We start from the raw sequence: 22,930 nt of genomic DNA, 5'->3' as shown, positions 1-22,930 counted from the left end.
GAAGCTTCAAACATTTTAAGTGATGCTTATCCACTCATCTTATGTCTATGACACAAAAATCCTACGAAGTTTCGTCTTCCCTTCATATTTATTTCAAATATTGAGTAATATTTTTAATATTATGATTTAAAAACTTTCCTACTAAAAAAATTTGTTCGTCTGTGTGTATGCAGGGGCGTTATCGATGCTAACTAATTTTCGGAGAAATTTTAAGAGGGCGCTTTTTGTGAGTATGAAGGGGGCTAAGTCTAGTTGCGTCCTCTCCACTTAAAGTTTTGTCTAAGGGAGTGAAATTTTATTTTATAAATATTTTTGTTATTTTAGTAGGTACAATTTAAAAAATAAATAAAGCGGAATATTAAATGAAACATGTTGAGATAACCCTTTTTTAAAAATATTTTTGAAATGTTAATTTATAACTTATTTGAGGATTTATTATTAAATGCAATAATAAGTGCAATAAAATCCTCAAATTTTGTTTATTAGAATAATTAAAAAAATTCATTATAATTTAAAGACTTTAAATTTATTATTAAACATCACATTATGATGTTTATTTAAATCAAATATATATAAGTAGAGACTTATGTTATATTTTAAAAAAGTTGTAACAACAGAAGATGTAATAAGTTTAAACATTTTGCTTTCCTGCATACAAATTATTTACACTAGTTTAATAAACATTTTTTTCAATTTCTTTTTCTAAATTTTCAATTAATTTTTACTCAATTGTTGTTTACAATAACATAAATAAGGTCCGGTTTATCTACAGTGTTGTTTCGTACAGGCCAATTCGACGGAACAGGTTTAAAAGATAGTAGTTAAATTTATTTTTAACTTCTTTGGAATATCTGATCAATATATTATCAAAAAAAAAAATATTAAAAAAATTATTTTGCTTAAATATTAACACTACTTAGATTACTTAAATGCAATGTAATTCTCTGAAAATTGTTCCTAAATTTAAAAACTTTATGAATCTCAAATTTGTACAACATATGAAATACAAAACTTAAAAAAATTTAAATAGTTTAACACCTAGATAAATTATTATTTATTATACATTGTTACAAAAAGTAAATTTAGAAGGTATTATAATTTTTAAAAATGTACTATTATCAAAATGTTTCAATGGAATATTCAGTGTTTTGTTTTGAAAGTGGATGTACATAGCAACATTTTTCATACCTTTTCTAAAAAAATAAATTTGTGTCTTCACTATGTAAATATTTTTGCTTTAAAGATTTCTCTCTCCTTATATATAAACTTAAAAAATTTTCCATTATAAGAATTTATGGTAAATTTTCATTAATATTAATATTTTAAGAACAAACAATATTAATAGAATTTAACATTTTGCAGGTAACATCATTGATTGTTTTATACAATAAAAATAAGTTACACGAAATGTCTAAGTATATAGTATTGTAATTTTGTTTTAATGTTATAGAAAAATATTATTTAGGTTCGAATAATAAATATTCTTTTTCATTTTCTTCGTTATAATTTTAAATAATTTAATGATAATTAATAAAACTGAATTTACAGGGACAGTGATACCTAAAGAGGATTACTAATTAAAATGTATAAATATATAAAACTTTATAAGACACATTTAATAAAAGGAACATTGTTAGATAATAGTAGCGATTCGTTACTTAAAGGTAATAAAAAAATGTTTTTTACACATAATATTAATTGATTATTGAATCGAGATGATAAACAATATTAGAGCGCATATTAATTATCTATCTGGATGATTATAATAATAAGGGTGTCATCATTATTAAAAAGATCCTTGACAAGAAACGATTCAGTACGTATTATAAATATTTTTTAATTAAGTAAACATATTCCATATATTTTATGGGCTATACTATTGTATGTATGGTAGTGGAATAGTATCTGGGTACCAGTGGCAACACTGAGATAAAGTACAATAATTATTGTACGCGGCCGCAGGCGGCTACCACTAGAAACGATTCCGAACTTGGTTTATTAAACATTTGGACGTCGTACGAAGAGGTACGGAAGGTTCGCGCCAGTCTTGTCAGCATTTACCCCGCGCCTCACTACTTTATCATCACGTTTACACATAGCGAGTATACGCAGAAAATGGCGTCGGCCGTTTTATGATCAAGCAGCCGTTATTCTACATTTTTTTTGTGTACGAGTTTCTCATTGCTGTCTTCCATATGTTGTGAGTATTAATTATTAATTAATAAACTGGCAATTAAAAAAATTTTTTTTTTTAATAAATAAATTACCTATTATAATTGAAGAAAAAATATTTAGCACCATAGCGCGCCATGTATATTTTACCAGCTGAATCACCGCTACCACCACCACCGTCACTTTTATCACATGTCTATTAGGCCCAACATCGACAATTTGGTCATGCGCACTACGCTCTGGTACACTTCCTTTTAGGGCGACGGCGTGTCATATACTCTTAGAGCTATTCTGATCAGCTGTAGTACTAATAAATTACGTGTCTTGCAATTATTTTGATGTATTGTTATTGTAGTTATTACAATATTATCTAGTCTGCTGTTTCATAAATATTTCTACGTAAATGCAGTATTGAAGTATTTTGTTTTATTGCGATCGAGTAATAATCCATAAATATTTTTATATATGTACATTTTTGTATTAATCATTTTAATTACCTTTTAGAATTAATGCTATTGTGGAACTTATGTATAAGTTTTTTACATAAATATTTACTTAACAAATTACTCATCAAAAGGATTCCTTGTATTTTTATATAAAAACAATTATTATTCTTATTTTAGGATTATATATTTAATGGTGTTTTAGGGTATTCTAATAATTTTTTTTAATTAACATATACCCTAGAAAAATAATACTTATGTAGTATATTGAAGGGTATACACTTACAAATCACAGTATTACCTAAAATAAAACGGGGTTTTCTGCGAAAAAACCACTGAATGTAAATGTATTTTTCTGATTAGCAAAGTGTGTTGCATTTTTAAAATCCTGTTCGGTGGTCTTTGTACTTGTGTTTTCTAATCTTAAAGCATTAATTGTTAATTTAAAAGTAATTATTTTATACGGGCATTAAATTTAAGGTACAATAAAATAAACTAGAGATAAGTTATGTAACCTAAAATTGTATATTTGAGCACATTTTTTTAGTGAGTAAAATCATCCGACTTATTTTGATCGTAAACCTGTTGCGAAATTAATACAAATATTAAAAAAGCTTTTACTAGGGATCATATTCTCCTTGGATATTGTCTAGTGTTATTGTTCGTCCAATTCTGTAGATCGTTTTTAATTTTTGGAAAGTATTTATTTTTCAATTCATAAAATAATTAGTTAAAATATGTTCTAACAATCGAACTATGCTATAATTTTCTCGTTATTTCCTGTATAAATTAATTGAAAATATCAACTTTTGTGTTCAAGTTTTAATACTTGTTTAGTTGGTGGTTAAATACTGGTTCATTATTTACTTAGATATTACGTTGGTGATCGGAAAGAAAAGAACTCAAAAGAAAAAGATTTTCTCTCAGGTTTCATTAGATATTATAGCTATATCTATTTTAGCCCTCAACAAACCAAAAACTATTAAGTTATAAGCGATACAAATAAAATGGCAGTATTGCTCATAAAAGTATGTGTGAAGTGAGTTTATAAATTAAAGAAAGAACAGACTAGGTTACAATGTAGATATCACTACTTTAATAGGGTTACCTTTTTTTTAAAGGAGTTATATTAGAACTTGTCCCTTTTTTACAGTTAAGTTTTTGTAGAGATTATTTTATCTAGGGAAGCTTAATAATCTTATCGCAGGTGAAAATGGAGATAATATATTTCAATGAATATATTAAAATCTTTCATAAATATAAATTTTTTCTAATTACCCAATATCTACATCATTTAAATCATGACTTGTATTTAAATTTTTAATGAATCTTTCAGTTTGAATGAAAAACTATTTGTAATTTACCTTATACCACCTCAGATTAATTTGTAAACAAGATCAGTGGTTGATCAATGGACATAATTAGGAATTTTCTGCCTTAAGTTAGAATAAATAACGCTCCCGTATTTTCGAAAATGTTCATTCCAAATTAAAAATTTACTATGAATATTTACATTTTATACGAATGTACGGAAAGATCATTAAAATATATGTATTAAAAATAAGTTTAACGTCATTAACGCGCCTAAAATATCAAAATTTAGGTCCATACCTTTTACTCGTCTTTGCTAATCGATCATAATCATTATTGAAAATCAAATGTTGCTTTATGTGGCATATGGATTTTATTATTTAAGTATTGTTAGTTAATTTTTGGGTAAAATAAATTTGACCTTTAACAAATATTTTAAATTTAACACTCTTCTGTGGTATGTATGATTGAAAAACAATTATATTATGAAGCCATTTATATCCGATTATTTTTATTTTTTTTAAACAGTTATAATTCCTTTTATTTGCAAAAACAAAAACTCTTAAACAAATTACTTTCTGATTATAAGCTGAAGATATAAGTAGTAAAAAAAGTCTTGTTTTAAAAGTTTTATAAAGTAAAATACAATAAAAGTAATATTCAAAGAATTAAAAATGTTTTATCTTAAAATATATAATAAAAATTAAATAATAATTAAAAAAAACTAACATAGAAAGATTGCGACACAGATAGATGATATCTGATAATAATTAACATTACTATTATAAAAAACATTTTAATGCGATCTGTTAATATTTATAATAATTTGTAAATTTACAATTTTTATGTTTTGAAATTTCACTTAAATAATAAATGCTTGTTAAAATTAAAGAAAAGCGTTATTTTTTTTGCTTTGACAGTCGATTTCATATAGTAGAACAATTATTGGGACAGTTTTAGCTTTGATGCGAAGATGAGAAGATATTAGTTTTACCATGATGTGTTTATTTTTTTTTTTTGTGTCTGTCACTACTTTTTTCAGCTCTCACTGGATCGATTTTTCTTAAAAAATCACAAATCATATCTAGTTGAAGACATTATCCTCAAAAATTTTCCCTCGTTCCTCGTAAATGATGAAAATCCACCAAAAAATTATGTTTTTTAAAATCGGTAACTTTTGATATTTTTTTCTAAAAATTGCCATAACTTATTGAAAAATGAATGAATCAAAATATTTTTTACCTTCGATGCAAAGCTGAGAATGTATTAATTTTACCATGATGTGTTTATTATTTTTTTTTTGTGTCTGTCACTATTTTTTCTCAGCTCTCACTGGACCGATTTCTTTTAACAATACGTCAAAAGATCACAAATTGTATATAGTTGAAGACATTACCCTTAAAAATTTTTAAATTTTCCCTCGTTCCCAGAAAATGGGGGAAATATCCAAAAAAATTACTAATTTAAAAATCGATAAATTATGTAATTTTTTTCACTTTTTTTTCTTAAAACTTCCATAACTTTTTCAAAAATTAACAAATCAATATAACTTTTTTTTATACTAAAACCTTAGATATTTTCCTTTTGTTTGATATCATTTTTTTGAAAATCTACCACTTAACCTGCTCATGGGGGGGGATTAAAAATAGCAACTTTTTTACAAAAATTAACTTTTTCAACTTAATTTTTGAAAATGTTCCGGAAATACTGCATCCTTCAAACATATATCAAATTAAAGCTTATTTTATGTACTATAAAATGAAAAAAAAAAAATTTGTCCCGACACTTTATCTTCTGCATGTAGTAAACGGTTGCCGTAGTTAAAATAACACTATTTTTGTGTTAAAATTTTCGATTTTTAATTTTCAACTTAAAAATGCTATAACTTTTCGAAAAATGTATGTATCAGCACAAATTTTTTTTTTCTATATATATTATAAGTACATCTTTTATTTGACATACTTTTTATTAAAATTAGACAATTTCTCCTTATATAGGGGGGGTTCAAACTTTGAAACATTGTATAAAAATAGAACTTTTTCAACTGAACTTTTGAAAATGTTCCGGAAATACTGCGTCCTTTAAACATATATCAAATTAAAGCTTATTTTATGTACTATAAAATGAAAAAAAAAATTTGTCCCGACGACCCATCTTCTATGCGCAAAAGGCTACCGTATTCAAAAATATGCTAATTTTTTATTAAAATTCTGGGTTTTGTATTTTATTTTATTTTAAAATATCTTATTAGGGGAATACACTGACTTTCATGAATATTATATAATTTAATTGACATAGAATAAAGTTCATAAGACATACGAAATTAAACTTATTAAAATTTTTTTACTTTTTTAAAGTCGAAAAAGTAATTTTTAAATTTGAGTTAGCTTAAATAGCCAATTTTATCATGCGACAAAATCAACGAACAGTTGCCGAATGGGTAAGACCTGTGTCTTTCACGCTTAGGGTACGAGATTCAAATCCGTCTGTGGCTTTTAATAATTTGCATTTTTTTTTGAGTTAGAATAGAATTGTCAAATCATTGCATATTTATCTCATTTAGATTCAATAATTTCAATAAATATAAAGGATCTTATCACTATAGTCTCTCCTCGTGAGAAGAAATTGATATTCATGTTAATATTATTTTACTATGTGGTTCTTTTTCTGGCTACGATTTATTTTGCCAACCCTCACTAGACCTACTTTTNGCTACGATTTATTTTGTTAACTCTCACTAGACCTACTTTTTTCAACGATACGTCAAATGATTCATTTAAGGTTTTGATATTTAAGCTAATGATTAGTTTAAGTTATTACTCTTAAAAATCAAAAAAATATTCCTTATTCAAATAAAAAGTAGCTTAACCAGCTTTATCCATACAAACAATTAAAATCATTAATTTTTAATATTCTTAAATTATTTATTGTCGAATTAAATTTGATATGATAAAAGTANTTAGGTATTTATTGTCAAATTAGATTTGATATGATAAAAGTATTCAAAAGATACAAAAGTAAATAATTTTACTTTGTAATTTATTAATTTTTTAACTCTATTTCTGTGTGCTACTACCAGTCTATAATATNTATTAATTTTTTAACTCTATTTGTGTGTGCTACTACCAGTATATAATATTCCGAATTTGTTTGTAACATTTTCTATATAAATTAAAAAAAAAAATGATTTTTAGTTTCACCTGAATTTAACGATAAATTTTTACAATTATAATCAAATTTTATAATACGCTCAATTGAGTAAATCATTTTAACTTTTTTATTGTGGGTTTTTTTGGTCATATAATCATTAAAATTAATTAAATTCTGAATATTTTCATTGTACAATCTTTTTAAACGCCAAAAGTTAATTAGAAATGATTCTTATGATTTTTATTTAAGTGATCTATTACGAGAAAAATGCAAAAAAATCGAAATTTTCTGAAAAATGTACTGTAAATAGTAATTATAAAATTTCCTGATTGCATATTAATCTTAATAATTTCATTTTTTTCTATTTAATAATGTCAATTTCAAACTTGCAAGTTGAACTATAAGTTATGGTAACAAATTCATTTTTTAGCTTCGATGCGAAGCTGAGAAGGTATTTTTCATTAAAACTTTCACTTTAAAAGACAATAAAAAATAGGTTCAAAATGATTACCTTTAACATATTAAAAATCAAAATCAGTATTAATTTAATACAATTTTTTTTGTTCTTAATTATTTTTTTTTATATGTAAATACTNTGTTTTTTAATTATTTTTTTTTATATGTAAATACTTATTTTTTAATAATAAGTAATAATATTAAAACTTAGAAGTAATAGAAAAAGTTTAATTGCACATTTGAAAACATCACGAAAAGTTTATTTAGAAAAGTATATTTTTTTTCTGATGAAAGTTCCTTTTGTTTAGTGTATTTATTCATAAGTAACAAAATTTTTTTATTAAAAAGTATTGCATAAATTCCTTTAAATTTGTATACGCATTAAAAGTATATGAATATACAACTCCTTTTTATTTTTATAATATCTCCGTAAAAATTACAATATTATATTATTGAATACCACTTTCATACTCAATTTAATTACTGTAATTATTATGTATTCATATATTATAGTTATAAATCGGGGTAAAATTAAGGGAATAAGTGTTATTGTTGTTTTTGAAATAATCTACCAATTTCATTTTTTTCTATTTAATAATATTTATTTCAAACTTGCAAGTTGAGTTAAAAGTTATGGTAATAAATTCATTTTTTTTTTATTAAAACTTTCACTTTAAAGAACAAAAAGAAGTAGGTTCAAAATGATTACTTTTAACATATTAAAAATCAATAATAATTTGAAAATAATTAATTATAAAAATTATATAATATATAATTAAAATAATTACTAATCTGGATATAATTAAGGAAATAGGAGTTGATGTTGGGTTGGGTTGGTTACATTTTTAACTTTATAATGCTATAACTCATTGAAAAGTGTACGAATCAACACAATTTTTTTATGAGAAATAATATTTTTTAATAATCCCTTTTTCATTCGACATACTTTATCTTAATCAGGGTATTAATAAGAAACTAGCAGATAATGTAACTTTTGTAATTATCCACCAATTTTTTAGAATTAAACACTATCTACAGATTTGCATTGAAGCGTTTCTTATGATAGTGATTTTAATCACTGTCAGATTAAATCTATACTGGACCCAACTATGCAACATCCCCACTATGCCGCGACCCCACTNAGCCAACTATGCAACGTCCCCACTATGTCGCGACCCCACTGTGCTGGGTTTTTTATATTGAATCTAGATATAATCCTTTTATTTAATATCATTTTTTTTGAAAATCTAACACTTAACCTGCTTACAGGGGATATTCAAAGTAGAAACTTTTTTACAGAAGTCAACTTTTTCATCTTAACTTTTGAAAATGTTCCGGAAATACTGCATCCTTTAAACATATGTCAAATTAAAGCTTATGTTACGTACTATAAATTAAAAAAAAAATTGTTCCGACGACTTATCTTCTATGTGCAAATGGCTGCCAAATATCAAAAACATGCTATTTTTGTGTTCAATTTTTTTTTTTGATTTTGTTGATTTTAAAATATTTTATAAGGGTTAACACAAATAATGAGTCCACTAATTTTTATAAAAGTTACATAAATCTAACTTACATTAAATATTAATTTTAATTTATTTTGATATTTTAAGTTAAAAAAAGCGACTTTGAATTTTTTATTTAGTTTAAATAGTTTTTTTTTATTAATGCGTACACATAATGTACGGTGGCTGCGTCATAAATTTTATAGTCTTGCACACTTCGGGGTATAAAGTTCGAACCACACCAGTCGAAATAATTTTTTTCTTAATTCTTTTTTGAGATGAAAAAAAAAATTCAATATGAATAATAATAAATAACTTTTAGTCAAAATCAATGAATATCGAGGATCCTATCACTTTAGTCTCCCCTCGCGAGAAGAACTTTCTTATTAAAATATGTTGCTATACTATATACTATATTACTATAAAACGATGTATGTTCTTTTAATTTATCAAATAATTATGAATTTTAAAGATTTTAATGAAAAATATTTTGATTTGAAGATTTATGTTATATTATAATTACTAGACAGGTTAAATTAAATGAAATTTCTTATTATTTCTCTATTATTAATTAAAATTTTAATTAATGTTTAACCTTAACATGATTTTTAAATGATATAATTTTAGTTTAATAATTAGACTTGAAAATACTGTAATAAAGATAATTAAATAAATTAATGAACCATAATTATTATGTTGTGTGTATTCTTATGAATTGCAATTGGTCACTTTATGTAGATATAATTAACAAATAGTAATAATGATTATATATAGGAACGTTTACTTATTAGCCATTAGTAAGGAAATGATTAATTATTTTGAACAATGGTAATGTTTGCATTATCATTAAGGATATAAAAATAAACATATTTGCAGGCTTTTTTTTAAAGCGAAAGAGATGTTTTTTTGTTTATAATAAACGAGTTTAAGTGTTCGAGTTTTATGCACGAGACCCCAAAGCAAGTGAATTGGTTGCATTTTTGTTAACTCTAAACAATAAAAATCTTTTTCCTTACTTTTTGAATACTATTGAGGTGGCAATCCTTGACTATTAAATTTTTCATAAAGTAATAGAAATTAAAAAATATTTTGTTTTTTATGTTGTATAGTATTATTTATTAATTTATTGATAATAAAATATTTTTTAGGCTCATCTTTTATTCCTTAGAATGGTACAAACTTGACTTTTTAAAATAGTAATATACACCTTGAATTAGTTTAAAAGTTAGAAAATGGTCTAACTATGATAATAGGGAGTTGAAAACACAACATTACAACCAATAAGACGATACCCAGGGCTATTAAATAATAATTGTTTTTGATGTAAAAGGCATAGCAAAAAGAGGGTTGTATCTTGAATTAAAAGTAGGAGCTTTTAAACCAATTATTCGTAAGAATTCCAAGCAGTATATGTACTCATTGAATAATTTATAAACAAATAACATATTATATTCTAATCGTCTAATTTTCTAGTGAATTAATCTCAATATATGTGATATTTACTATACTTCTAATATTACCAATTTTAAATGCCTAGAATTTTAAAAATCGTTTTTAAATGATTTTTAATTTATTTATAAGATCAACTTGATCAGGATTTCATATCATTGTACTATATCAAGAATAGATTTAGCAATACACAAAAGGCCTCTTTTAAGCAAAGACAATAAAAAAAACGCGTTTAACATAACTTAAGAGATATAAGCTCTTGCCATATATTACATTTATGATTATTTAAAACGATAAAACAGCTGATATAATAATACCTAGATCCTTAATTTAATCTACTGATTTTTTAAGTAATATTTATACTACTATAGTGTAATTTTATTACACTACGTCAACTTTTAAGTTTATTCACATAAACATTTTAATATTGTCAGCTAATAAGAAGAATTTACATTAAACAATATTAATATTGAATATGATAAAGCATTTATAAATATAAGAAAAAATAAGGAAGATAAATGGCTATCCTGTAGTACATCTGATGTTACTTTAATACTGTTGGAAATGCAAAAGAAAGAAATTTGGACTGCGTGAAATTTTTCCTTGTCTATTTGTACCTAAAAAATGAAAATGAATTAAAAAAAACTTTCAGTATTAGATATTTTTCAAGTTGTGTCTGGTTTGTGCGTTTTTAATTTTTGATGTATCTTAATTATTGTTTTTTACTGTGTTCTTTGCCTTGATCATTAGATAATATTATCTTTGATTTTAATGATGTCGGATTCAAATATCTATTCTATAGGTGTAATAAAAACCTTGTCAATTCCTTTTCCTCTAAAACCATTTATTTCAAAAATGTTTTTTATACATTCGCATCGAAGCGTTTTATAACTAGAGTGATGTTAACTAACAGATGTCAATGACTATTGGGTTTTTTATTTTTTGTAATATTTATATCCCTTAACTTCTTTAAATTATATTTGAATAGTTATATTTCAGATATTAAAACTATTATTGTATGAAGATATTAATAGATTTATCGAAACTTTATTTACATATCTCGTTAAATACAATTAAATTAATTTTAATTTCTCAAGAAAAAGATAGGCGAAGCTAATTCAATAATATTAAATCGTAATATATTTATTTTTTTTAATTTTAATTAATAACCTAATACCAATTGAGACACGGCATAAAAAATTCATATCTAGCAATGATTAATAATATCATTAACATTGTCACAATCCGGGTGGTACAAAGAGGGCTTAGCTTTCACGAAAATAAAAATTCTAAAAATTACATGTAAATTTATATAGAAATATTTTTAAGCGAGGAAAAACCAAGTTAAGATTGATCTCCAAACATTTTATTCAAATTGTCTCTATGACTTTCAAATGCTCCGAAGAAACTTTTTTTAAAAAAATGAAAAACGAAAAAAATTTACAATTTTTTATTAAGATTGCCAATAACTCTTAGAAGAAAAGTCATTGTAACTTTTTTTTTTTTCTTAGAATACATTTAATAAGCTTTAAGGTTAAAAATACGCAGGCGTTCTGAAATTATTTTAAAAATTGAAATAAAAAAAAAAATTATTGCCATTAGAATTTTTTTATTAAAATTTAATAAATATCTAGTTGTATTTGAGTAAGATGTNTATGCGTAGTTGGCCCTGTTCAAATGTCTTCTATATTTAGGACATCGATCGGATTTTCTTAAATAGTATATCAAAAAAATTATTGCCATTAGAATTTTTTTATTAAAATTTAATAAATATCTAGTTGTATTTGAGTAAGATGTTACGTGTACAAAAATTTAACTGTGAAAAAGGGCCAAGTTCCAATTCTCTTATTTCAAAAAAAGTCAGTCTATCAATTTGTGATTTCTTCAGGTATTCAAGTTTGCTCTTTTTTAAAGTGTAAAACAATGCAAATAGAGTAGCAATGTTGCTAATGAAAGAGTAAACTTGACCAAAATGTTGGTTGCCATAATTCTGAAAAACTGTGAAAGTTAGGATAGTCAGAATATCTGACTAATCCTGATAGCCAGGAAATCTGTAGAATATCAGAAAATTTTATTGAAGTTCCTAGAATTTTGATAAAATTGTTATACTGTGTAGTGTAAGGCTATTCTGAGTGGCCAACAACATTGAGGCAATATAATTGTATGTAGCGGCTCAGTTTATCTCAAAAATATTTCTATGGCTCTATTAAAATATATGATGAGAAAAAAAAGGTCAAGATTAACTTTTACAAACCAGGTCAGGCTAATCATAGCGGTGTTCATCACTTTATACTCACCCTCCCGGGTGTCAATTGCCCTCTCGTCACCATGGTCATTCTTCTCTTGGTGTAGTGGATTTCTGTCAAAATTTAATTGCAGTTATATTAGTTTTTCCATATTAATAGATAAATTTAAATTTAATCAAACATCGAGGTATTATAATTTAATGATTATTATTATTATTATTATTAATGTATTATTTAATGTTTTTATTCCATGGTACAAAATTGTATTATTATTATATAATTGTATTGTTGTAGAGGATTTAAGGCACATTTCTTTTGTGTTTTGGCTCCCTCCTAAAAAATGTTTAAAAAGTTAGGGAATTTTAAAATTACAAAATCCAGCACAACAGGGGCGTGGCATAATTAGTATAAATGATATCTGACAATGAATTAAATATTATTATAAAAAATGGTTCAATGCTAATCTGGTTGGGTTTAAAGGTGGTGGTTGAATCCAAGTAGTTAGATTAAAGATGGGACAAAAGAAAAAAAATACTGAAATCTGTTGGTATTTCAGGATAGTCTAAGTAGGCTGGACCCTACTATTTTAAGGGGCAAAAGATTTATTTTGTAATGTTATCTGTAGAAAGTGATTAATTTTTAAAAAGAATTGTTGGATTATTCCAAAAGCAACATCAACTTCTATTTTCTTATTTATATTCTGGTTACAAGTTTCATGATTCATAAGTATAATATATAAATTAATACTTATTGTAGTATTTAAATTATTAATTTAGTGTAGTATTTTTTACAGAGAAATGATAAAAAGTTATAAAGTTGTATACAAAGTGATTCTTTCAATATTAGTCACTTGATTTCTCTTAAATTAATAATAATATTAAGAAAACTATTTTTGATAGTTTTAATTTAATATATTTATCAATTATTAAGTATTTTTTTAATTCATCCCTTAGAAGAATGCTAACTTAATTATTTTTAATGGCAACATACATATAATAGTAACTAAAATAAAAAATGATGTTACACACATTTTCCAAAAAAACGTAATTAAAGTAGTTTCATTATCTCTAGAGCATGCGTGTATCAAAATTGTAAGAGTAAATCATTGAAAAAAAAGATAAGAAGAAAAAAACTTTATTAATTTTGATTGTTCTAACCTTTATTAGTAAATTATTACTTTTTTTTATTTGATAAAGGATTTTTAAATAGGGTACATACCTCTATCTTCTATATAACTAAACTTTTTGACTTAAAATATTGGCATGAATAATTGAAAAAATAAATTAGTAAAAAATTATTATATGAAAAACGGTCATATATAGGATAACTTTATTTTCACATAGAAGATAAGGTGTTGAGATCAATTCTTTAATGAACATTTAGTGTGTAACTTTAGTTTTAATAAAATATTTGTTTGAATCTTGGAGTATTTCTGAATAATTTTCAAAAATTGAAAAGTTTTATTTTTTGTACTATGTTTTAAGTTTTGAATTCCCTTGGTCAAGTAAAGGGTTAGTTTTTCAGCTAATTTATACCAAATGTTAGGGAAATACCTAAGCTATTTACAAAAAAAAATTACTAAATAATTTTTATATAATATATAATACATTGTAATATATATATATATATATAAATATATTATGCAGATAAATCGGTTTATCATAAACCACTCAACTACTTGTAGTATAAATACAATATTGGAAAAAACATGTTTGTTTTTTTTTTGGTTACATATATTTTTTGATTTATCAGTTAGTTAGTAATTATTTCTTAGAATCATCCTTTATAACTTAAAGGGGTGTCAAACTTATTTATTTTAAATAGCAACATACATTATTAAGTGGTATATATAATAAAATAGGAAATAATTTTAAAAATGGCTGGTTGATAGTTAACAACTTTTGAAACAGTATGTTAGAAAAAATTATTAAAAATTTTAGGTATAGACTGGTGGTGAGGAGTGGGTGCAACTATTTTTATCATTAGTAATTTCTTTACCATATTCATTGTACTGCCTAGGTATAAAAATGAGAATAACTTGGCAGTATTTTTTTGCAAGTAAAATCGAGTGGTTTATAATAAACCAATCACTCTGTGCATAACACATTTAGAATTTTTTCTATTTAATAGTGATGAAAATGTATTTATTAAATTTTTTTTTTTTAGACTAATTATGGCTACAAAAACTGATGTTGAGAATGAAGGGGAAGATTTATCTCCCATTGAAAGTAATGATCTGAATTCTGTTGGAAAAAGTTTACATTTTTCTGAAGAAAAATTAAAATTTCACCCTTTGAGAAAACGATGTGATAGTACATCAATTTTATATGCAACTTCACCTAAGAAAAAGAAAACTCATAATATTATTCCACCGACTAAATTCTTGCTTGGCGGTAATATATCTGATCCTCTTAATCTAAATAGTCTTCAAGATGAAGATATCAATAGGTAATTATTTATGTCATTAATACCTATTATCCTTGGGTTATTTGATTGATTAATTTTTCTGGGTGTAATATATATGTTTGTAAAATTTCAATGAATAAAAATATATTTTCAGAGCTATGAATAAGACTCCAAAATCTTCACCTTTGCATTCGAACAAAGTAAATATTAAAAAAGACCAAGTTGATGTTTTAATTCCCAAAAACTTAGCTGATCCTCTTGAATTGAGTACATGTATTGAAGTAAATAAAGTTAAATGCTTTGGAATACATGGATTACAGAAACGAACTCCTCAAAAACGAAAACAAAAAAAAAACCTAACAAAAGCATTATCTGATCCTGGTTTGCTTACTGAAAATACTCCAATTTCTCAGTAAGTTTTGTATAGAAAATATTTTTGGGTAGTGCATACACTTTTTAAATAGGTAAAATAAAGAACAATTTTATCATTGCTATTGTATTTGAAGAGGGGTTATATAGGATCAGTTTATTGTTTATCTATAGTTAAAAATAAATATTCCATAAAAATATTTTGAACATATTAAACTCATTTTGAATTTTTAAAATCTAATAATTTAAAATCACGCTCAATCTCATCTATTAGTTTTGCTTAAAATTTATACTTTGAAGTTTTATCATTATGAATTAGGATTTTAATTAGTATTACTGGTTTATTAAATAAGTATAAATTACTAGAGCAGCTGGTTTATTAGTAACACATGTGTACTTTTTAACTGATATTATAAAATAGATAATAAAATTGCAAAGAATAAAATGTTCACTTAAAAATAATTTTATCTTTTATAGTATACATTTTACATGTGTACATAATAATTTACAGGGTTATCACAGACCTAGAAAATACAGGTAATATTTTCAATTCATTAGGAAATAATTAATGAATGTTTATAAAGATTATAAATTGATAAATCATCAATAAAATACTTTTTTAGTGAAATCAGTACCATAATTATCAAGCATAAAAAAAAATTCTTATTTGAATAATACAAATATTGTGTATTAAAATATAAGGGTGTTATGATTTTTTTTCAGTTTATATGTTATTAATAATATTATAGTTAATTTTTTGTTTTTAAATATATTAAGGGTGATAGTTATTGTATGATTTAATCAAGTGCAATTTTTTTTTCTGGCAAAAATAAAAAAATTATAAACTTACGTTATAGATGTATGAAACACTGTAATATAAGAAGTGTTTATTTATAACATTAATTTTTTTTTCATAGTAAAATTATCTATTAATATAAAAAAATTATTAGTAAATGAATAGAATTTAAGTCATACTGAGGGTAACTAAAATGTTGTAATGAGGGAGGGAGATGTTAATAAAAAGCCGATTAAAATAAACATTTTTTCTAGAGTGTATTTTAGTCTCTACTCTGAGGAGGTAAATTAATTTTTTTCTATAGCAGGTTTAATTTTGGTCATTTTTTGACAAAAATAGAAACCACCAAAAAAATTATAAGAAATATAATACATAAGTATCAGCTTCATAAAATTTAAATATTTCTAGTCAACAGGGACGGTTTTGAGTGATTGCTCTACCTAAAATGTACCCATAAAATTTACAGACTAAAAAATTTAAACTAATAACCAAAGGAATTTTTTAACAATTTTTTTACACTCAAAATAATAAGTTTTCAAGTTGTTTCCCCTCCACAAAAAAATTATAGTCCTATATTTTTATTAATATTATTGTACAAAATTAGAAGTCATTTGATTTTTATTTTCTTTTAAATAAAAAGAATTTATCAAAGTTCTTATGGTACATATAATATAAATAAAATACTATAATAAATAATGTTTTTTGGTTTATTTTAAGTTCAAGAGTGTTATTTAGTTATGAAATTTGTATTTTTTATTAAAAATTAGTTCATAGATCAGTTAACCAGTTTATGCAAGTCTTAATTCAAAGTTAAATTTCCACCACTTTTAAGAATTTTTAACAATATCAATTATTCTATAGGTTAAAAGTTCCTTAAATCTATAGGAAGTTTTAATAGACAATATTAAACATTGATTTATATGAATTATTGATGTAGCGTGTGAAATAATTTTTTTTGTTTTATTTAAATATAAAAATTATATCTTTTTTTTTTAAGCAAAGAAATAACTTAAAAAATTTTCCTAATTTTGGATAATTTCTGACTTATCTATAATTTTCCAGCTAAGAGTAAAAAGTGGAGGTTTTATTCTAAAATTATTTTTATTTTGAATATTGATTTAAAAAGCATCTGAGAGGAAATTACTACTATAATAGTTAATAAATAATTTAAAACAAACAAATATTATGATAAAAATGAATTTACACAAAAATTGTGGTATTAAATTATAATTTTTGTTTTAGTGATGGTTTAGAAGAATATAATGACTTTGATGAGGACATTTCTTATCCTCCAATCAAAAAACCAAAAATTGACCTTCTTAATAATAAAATATCCCACATACCAAAAATCAATGTAATTGAACCCATTGTTGAAGAAAATTTAGTTCTAAATGAAGTAGAAAAAGCAAATAATAGTAGTAAAAAACTAAATGCGCAACAAACAGTAGAAATTCATATATCTCCTCCTAAAACGTTAAATTTAAAGGACAAATCAGAAAATGTTATTCCAGAATCAAAAGAGTTACGTTATCCTTCTCCAAACAAAAATGCAGAAAATTGTAAAAAAACACAAGATGATTTTGTTAAAAACAATGAAAAAAATCTAATTGAATCCGAGCCCTTATTATCTTTAGATTCAAAAAGTGAGTTTCCTTCAACTGTACAATCACAAAATAAAATGAAGCACAAGTTAAATAAAAATGAGCCAAAATTTAAAGAAAAAAACGCTATGTTCAAATATGGAAATTATAACAGGTATAAAATTATTAATAAAATATTTATTGTGGTAATAAATTTATACAGCTCTTAGCACAATGATATTTTTAAATGCAAGTTAGGTGTTGTCCAGTATTTGTTCAGTTTGCAGTTTTAGCTTTACATGGATCTACATTAACATGTAATCTTGTATTTTAATAATTTATTACTGATTTGTTCCTTGTCCATGCTCTTGTCAAGAGTTGTCATTTATACAGATTTTTTTAATGTTTTCAATAAACTTAACCATAATATCAGAAATTCTAATCTTTGCTGGTTTTGGTGAATCAATCCTCTCTTGGTTAATTTCCTATTTAACTAAAAGAAAACAGTGAATAAATGTTCAAGGATGATCTTCTGAAGTGACTGACTTCTTCCTTTAGTGTTCCATAAGGTTCAATTCTTTCTTTCCTTCTCTTTTCTATTTTTATAAATGGTGCTAATTCTGTTTTACAGCATGCTAAAGTAATTTTTTTTGCAAATGATTTCAAATTATTCATATGTGTTACTTTAATTACTGTTATTTTAATTATAGGTATTATGGATATCGAAACACAGAAGAAGGTGATAATAGACTTAAAGTATTAGCCTCAAAGTTAGATTTATTTTATGGAAAAGATATTTTAGATATTGGATGTAATATTGGTCATGTGACATTTAGTGTTGCAAGAGATTTCGGTGCAAAATCTGTTGTAGGAATGGATATTGATCGTAAGCTGATTAATATTGCTCGTAAAAATGTTCAACACTATATAAGCAGTACATCTTCACAGTCTTCTTTGCGATTGACACCAAATTATGAACATACTAGTCATATTACCAATATACAAGATAGAGATGTTTATAATGCTATGGTTCAATCATTTCCCATATCTCTGCCTATGTTGTATGGACCTATAAATTTACCTGGAATTTTTACATCAGGAAAATTTCCTTTTAATGTCACATTCATACAGGTAAAAAATTATTTTTCTTTAATAGATGATAAACATTTTTAAAAATTTTGAATTTTTATTATAGGGAAATTATGTGTTAGAATCTGATGTTATGTTATCCATGGAAACATGCCAGTTTGATGTCATACTGTGTCTTAGTATTACTAAATGGATTCATTTAAATTGGGGAGATGATGGATTAAAAAGAGCATTCAAGCGTATGTTTATTCAACTCAAACCTGGTGGAACACTTGTTTTAGAACCTCAATCATGGAAGTCATATGGTCGAAAAAAAACTTTGACAGTATGTAAAGATATTCATTTGTTTTTTGAATTTTAGTATTAATAATATTTTTTATTCTTTTAGGATACTATCTGGAGAAATTATAAGACTATACAGCTGAAACCACAAATGTTCACTGAATATTTAATGACTGAAGTGGGTTTTACTCACTGTGAGACACTATCCATGCCTTACAACCCATCAAAAGGATTTCAACGTCCCTTAAAATTATATAAAAAACCAAATGTATTAACAGATAAAGAGATATTAAAATGTAGTAGTACTTTGGTTAACAAAAAATCAGAAAATCATAGTATTTGATTACTATTATATTTTTGATCTACATACTTATTTATCTATGTATTTTATAGTTTTTAAATTTTTTACATGTTATTAATTAATAGTAATTTATTTTCATTAGTATGGACCACCGGTATACAAATAAACATTACCATTTTGTTGTTAAATTTATATGATTGTAAATCATTAATAATATATGTATATATATATAATGCTTTATCATAGTACAAATTATATTAATAGTATGATATGTAAAATAAAGAAGAAGTGTATATTTTTTTATTGTTAATTATCTTTTTATGGGCATGTACATTATATACTTATACATATTTTATTTCTTGTAATTACTATTATTTGCATAATTTTAGTTAGGTTGTTAACGTCTTAATTCAAAACTGTCATTTCATTGTATACTTTCATTTTGCTTAAAATATAAAAATTTGAAGTGCACTCAATAGCTAAATTATTGTCTATTTATTATGTGAAATAGATTTTAAAATATTTTTTATTTTAAGTGTTAAAATTGCCAAGAATTCTTTTAATAGATTCAAAGATATTTGTATTAATCCTAATAATATAAATAAAAATTTACCTTATTTTTATAATTAATACTTCACATAAATTTACAATAGATGAATGTCAGATAATATTTTTGGAAGAAAATTTTTACAATATTGTATATAAAATTATTTTTATAACAGTGAAATAACTCACCTTATATATTTGTTAATTTTATTTATTAGGGTGGTATTTATTTTATTAACTTTCATGTACTAAACTCCATAGTAGTAAAAAATTATTGAAAAGTTATAAATATTTTATTTTTACTTGTAGTAAAAAGATCTTTTGTTCTTTGTCTTTACTGTTGTAGCCTCTAATAGTTCAATGTTTTTCACTGTATCATTAACTACTTGCTGCAATAATTTTTTTTCCGAAATTTGGGTTTGTTTTAAAAAGTATGTTGTTATGCTAAAATGCTTAAAAAGCTTTTAGACTTATCTGTAATTAAATCAACTAGTAAGTTTTTCGACAAAAAATGTGACAAATCATTGATTTTTTAGAGAATTTGTATCTCATATTTCTTTGAATGATCTAATTAAACTATTTAAAAATGTTTAATTCTGCGTTTATTTTGCTCTAAGGTTAGTAGTGTATTATTTGAAACTTATACAGTAATCTCGATCTTATCAATTTTTGGTTAAGTATATCTTTTGTGTTATAGAAATTTTCTAATTTTTTTTTTGACAATCATCAATCAACTCTTACCTGTTCTATCAGTCTCTCTAAATGTTACTAGTTTGTTTTAAAACAATTGTGCTCTACAGTTATTGTTATTGTGTAGATGTCTATATTTATAGATTTATAGAGTGTTCAAAAAGTAAGAAAACAGGTCAACTGTTACAAACAGCAATTGAATCCGTTTCCTCATTCATTGAACACTAATATCTTATTCTTTCTTTTATCTCACCTTTATCTCAAGTACTTGGGTTCGGCCACCCTTATTCTAAACTTTCTCTTGATACGACATCCTAGTTCATCTACGCACACATCAACTGTTCTCATATCGCATTTAATAACATCCCTCCATCTCTTTTTTGGTCTTCCTCTACCTCTTCTTCCTTCAACATGAATTTCCATAACTGTTCTTATAGCTTCCGATTCTTCTTTTGTCATAACATGACCAACCATCTAAGTCTATTATTTCTCATCTTATTCATGCTTGACGCGACATCTATACCACCGTTCTTTTGCACAACTGATGTATTTGATTAATTTCCTCCCTATTTTCTCCTATTAACATTATATTGTCAGTGAACAACTTGCATCGCGGTATCTCTCCTTGTATATTACATCCATCACTATAGAGAATAAGTAAGGGCTTAAAGTAGAACCTTGGTGCACTCCTACTCTTATCCTAAAACCTTCTTTTACTCCTCCCCCACTTTTTACCATGATAAATATCCATGAGTATTTTATTAAAAAGATCCTTTAACCACATTATGCTAACACCGCATAATATTTTTCATACTTCTATTAGCACTTCATCTAGTCTTCTTTCTCATTAATTAAATCTATCAGTTCCTCGTTCCACGAAATATTCTCTAATGTTTTTCTCAATTCGCCTAAGTTTTGTTCAGGACATCTCATACTTTTTAACAAAATTTTACACCGGCTGTTAACTTGACGCAATCTCATTAGTCGCCTCTTACGACTGGCAGATGGGCCATGAAAGTATTCTTATCCCCATTTCCACATGGAAAATTTAACACCTTATATAGTTTATGTTGAATTATATAAACTTGTTTGTGTACTTTAAATCTGAGCTTTCACTGATCTAAAGTAGTTAAATATGTACTTATGTACGAAAAATGACTAATAATTACAACCTTAAAATTGTACGAAATTGTTGAGTATCGGCTAATAACTTAATCGGCTAATATACTTCAGTACATTAACCAAATAGCGATTACTAAATTTTTTTAAACATAATTTAAACTGCATTAAAGATAAAATAATTGGCTTATATTGAATATTTAACCTTGACTTCAAACAAATAAATATTATCAATTTTTCACAAGAATAGTTAGTTTTATGATGAATGATAGTGACACTGATAAATACTGTAACAAATTATTTGGAATACAAGCAATTGTTATAAGAAAATCGGAGTCAAGTGTGTGGTTTATGCATTGCTTTGCTGGCGGTTTATCTGGAGCCATTTCTAAAACAACTACTGCACCGCTAGATCGTATAAAAACATTTATGCAGGTAATAAAAACTAAAATATTTTTATCTAATATAAAAAGGGTGTATGAATAAAGTTAACTATTTCTTGGTTATAATGTTATAAAAAACAATGACAAAAATGATTGATTGTAAATTCTTCCATGTAAAACTATTAATCGTATTATAATACGGTTAATACTAAGTAAACAGTTTTACAACAGTTAAAACATTTAACAGCTCAAGAGTTTTACTTGTTATAAATTCATTCAATTCGTATTCAAGTATACGATCATTAACTGTTTAAGCTTTAGGCTTTGAATTATTTTGACCACATTTATACAATACCATTTTTAATTTTTGATCATTTGAAACACGACTGATAAAGCTAAGCAAATCATTGTACACTAAGATACCATAAACAATTTAAAAAGATTTTAAATCATTAAGATGTTAGTTGATACTAATGAACTTTCATCAATGATAAAATAAAGTTTTACAAACCAATTACGTTATTTTTTTTTTATTAAATATTTGTAATCTAAACAAAAATATTTTCAAAGAATATATTAATAAATTATTACAGAATCAAGTTTTGAAGATAACCATTAGTCAATTATTAAAAGCTTT

The 22,930-nt window shown here is 24.6% G+C and overlaps 1 protein-coding gene and 1 long non-coding RNA gene across 2 annotated transcripts; one reads left to right on the top strand and one right to left on the bottom strand.

The window, feature by feature from the left end:
* The first annotated feature begins 1,989 nt into the window (after positions 1 to 1,989).
* LOC126899958 (7SK snRNA methylphosphate capping enzyme-like) lies at positions 1,990 to 20,033 on the top strand. The gene is made up of 7 exons (XM_050675260.1): positions 1,990 to 2,200; positions 14,899 to 15,180; positions 15,293 to 15,550; positions 17,546 to 18,058; positions 18,594 to 19,014; positions 19,079 to 19,297; positions 19,361 to 20,033. Exons 1-7 carry the CDS (start codon positions 2,133 to 2,135, stop codon positions 19,595 to 19,597), a joined length of 1,998 nt encoding a protein of 665 aa, XP_050531217.1. The 5' UTR covers positions 1,990 to 2,132; the 3' UTR covers positions 19,598 to 20,033.
* Positions 10,489 to 22,722, bottom strand: LOC126899960 (uncharacterized). Its single transcript, XR_007702758.1, has 3 exons — positions 20,405 to 22,722; positions 12,741 to 12,845; positions 10,489 to 11,103 (listed from the first exon to the last, which is right to left on the bottom strand). It is a non-coding gene; the product is annotated as an uncharacterized LOC126899960 (long non-coding RNA).
* Between the last annotated feature and the right edge of the window lie 208 nt (positions 22,723 to 22,930).

Source organism: Daktulosphaira vitifoliae, unplaced genomic scaffold (assembly GCF_025091365.1).
Source record: "Daktulosphaira vitifoliae isolate Bord-2020 unplaced genomic scaffold, ASM2509136v1 Scaffold_2, whole genome shotgun sequence".
Lineage (NCBI taxonomy): Eukaryota > Metazoa > Arthropoda > Insecta > Hemiptera > Phylloxeridae > Daktulosphaira > Daktulosphaira vitifoliae.
The sequence above is the reverse complement of the archived record's forward strand: the minus strand, read 5'-3'. Positions and strand labels throughout refer to the sequence as shown.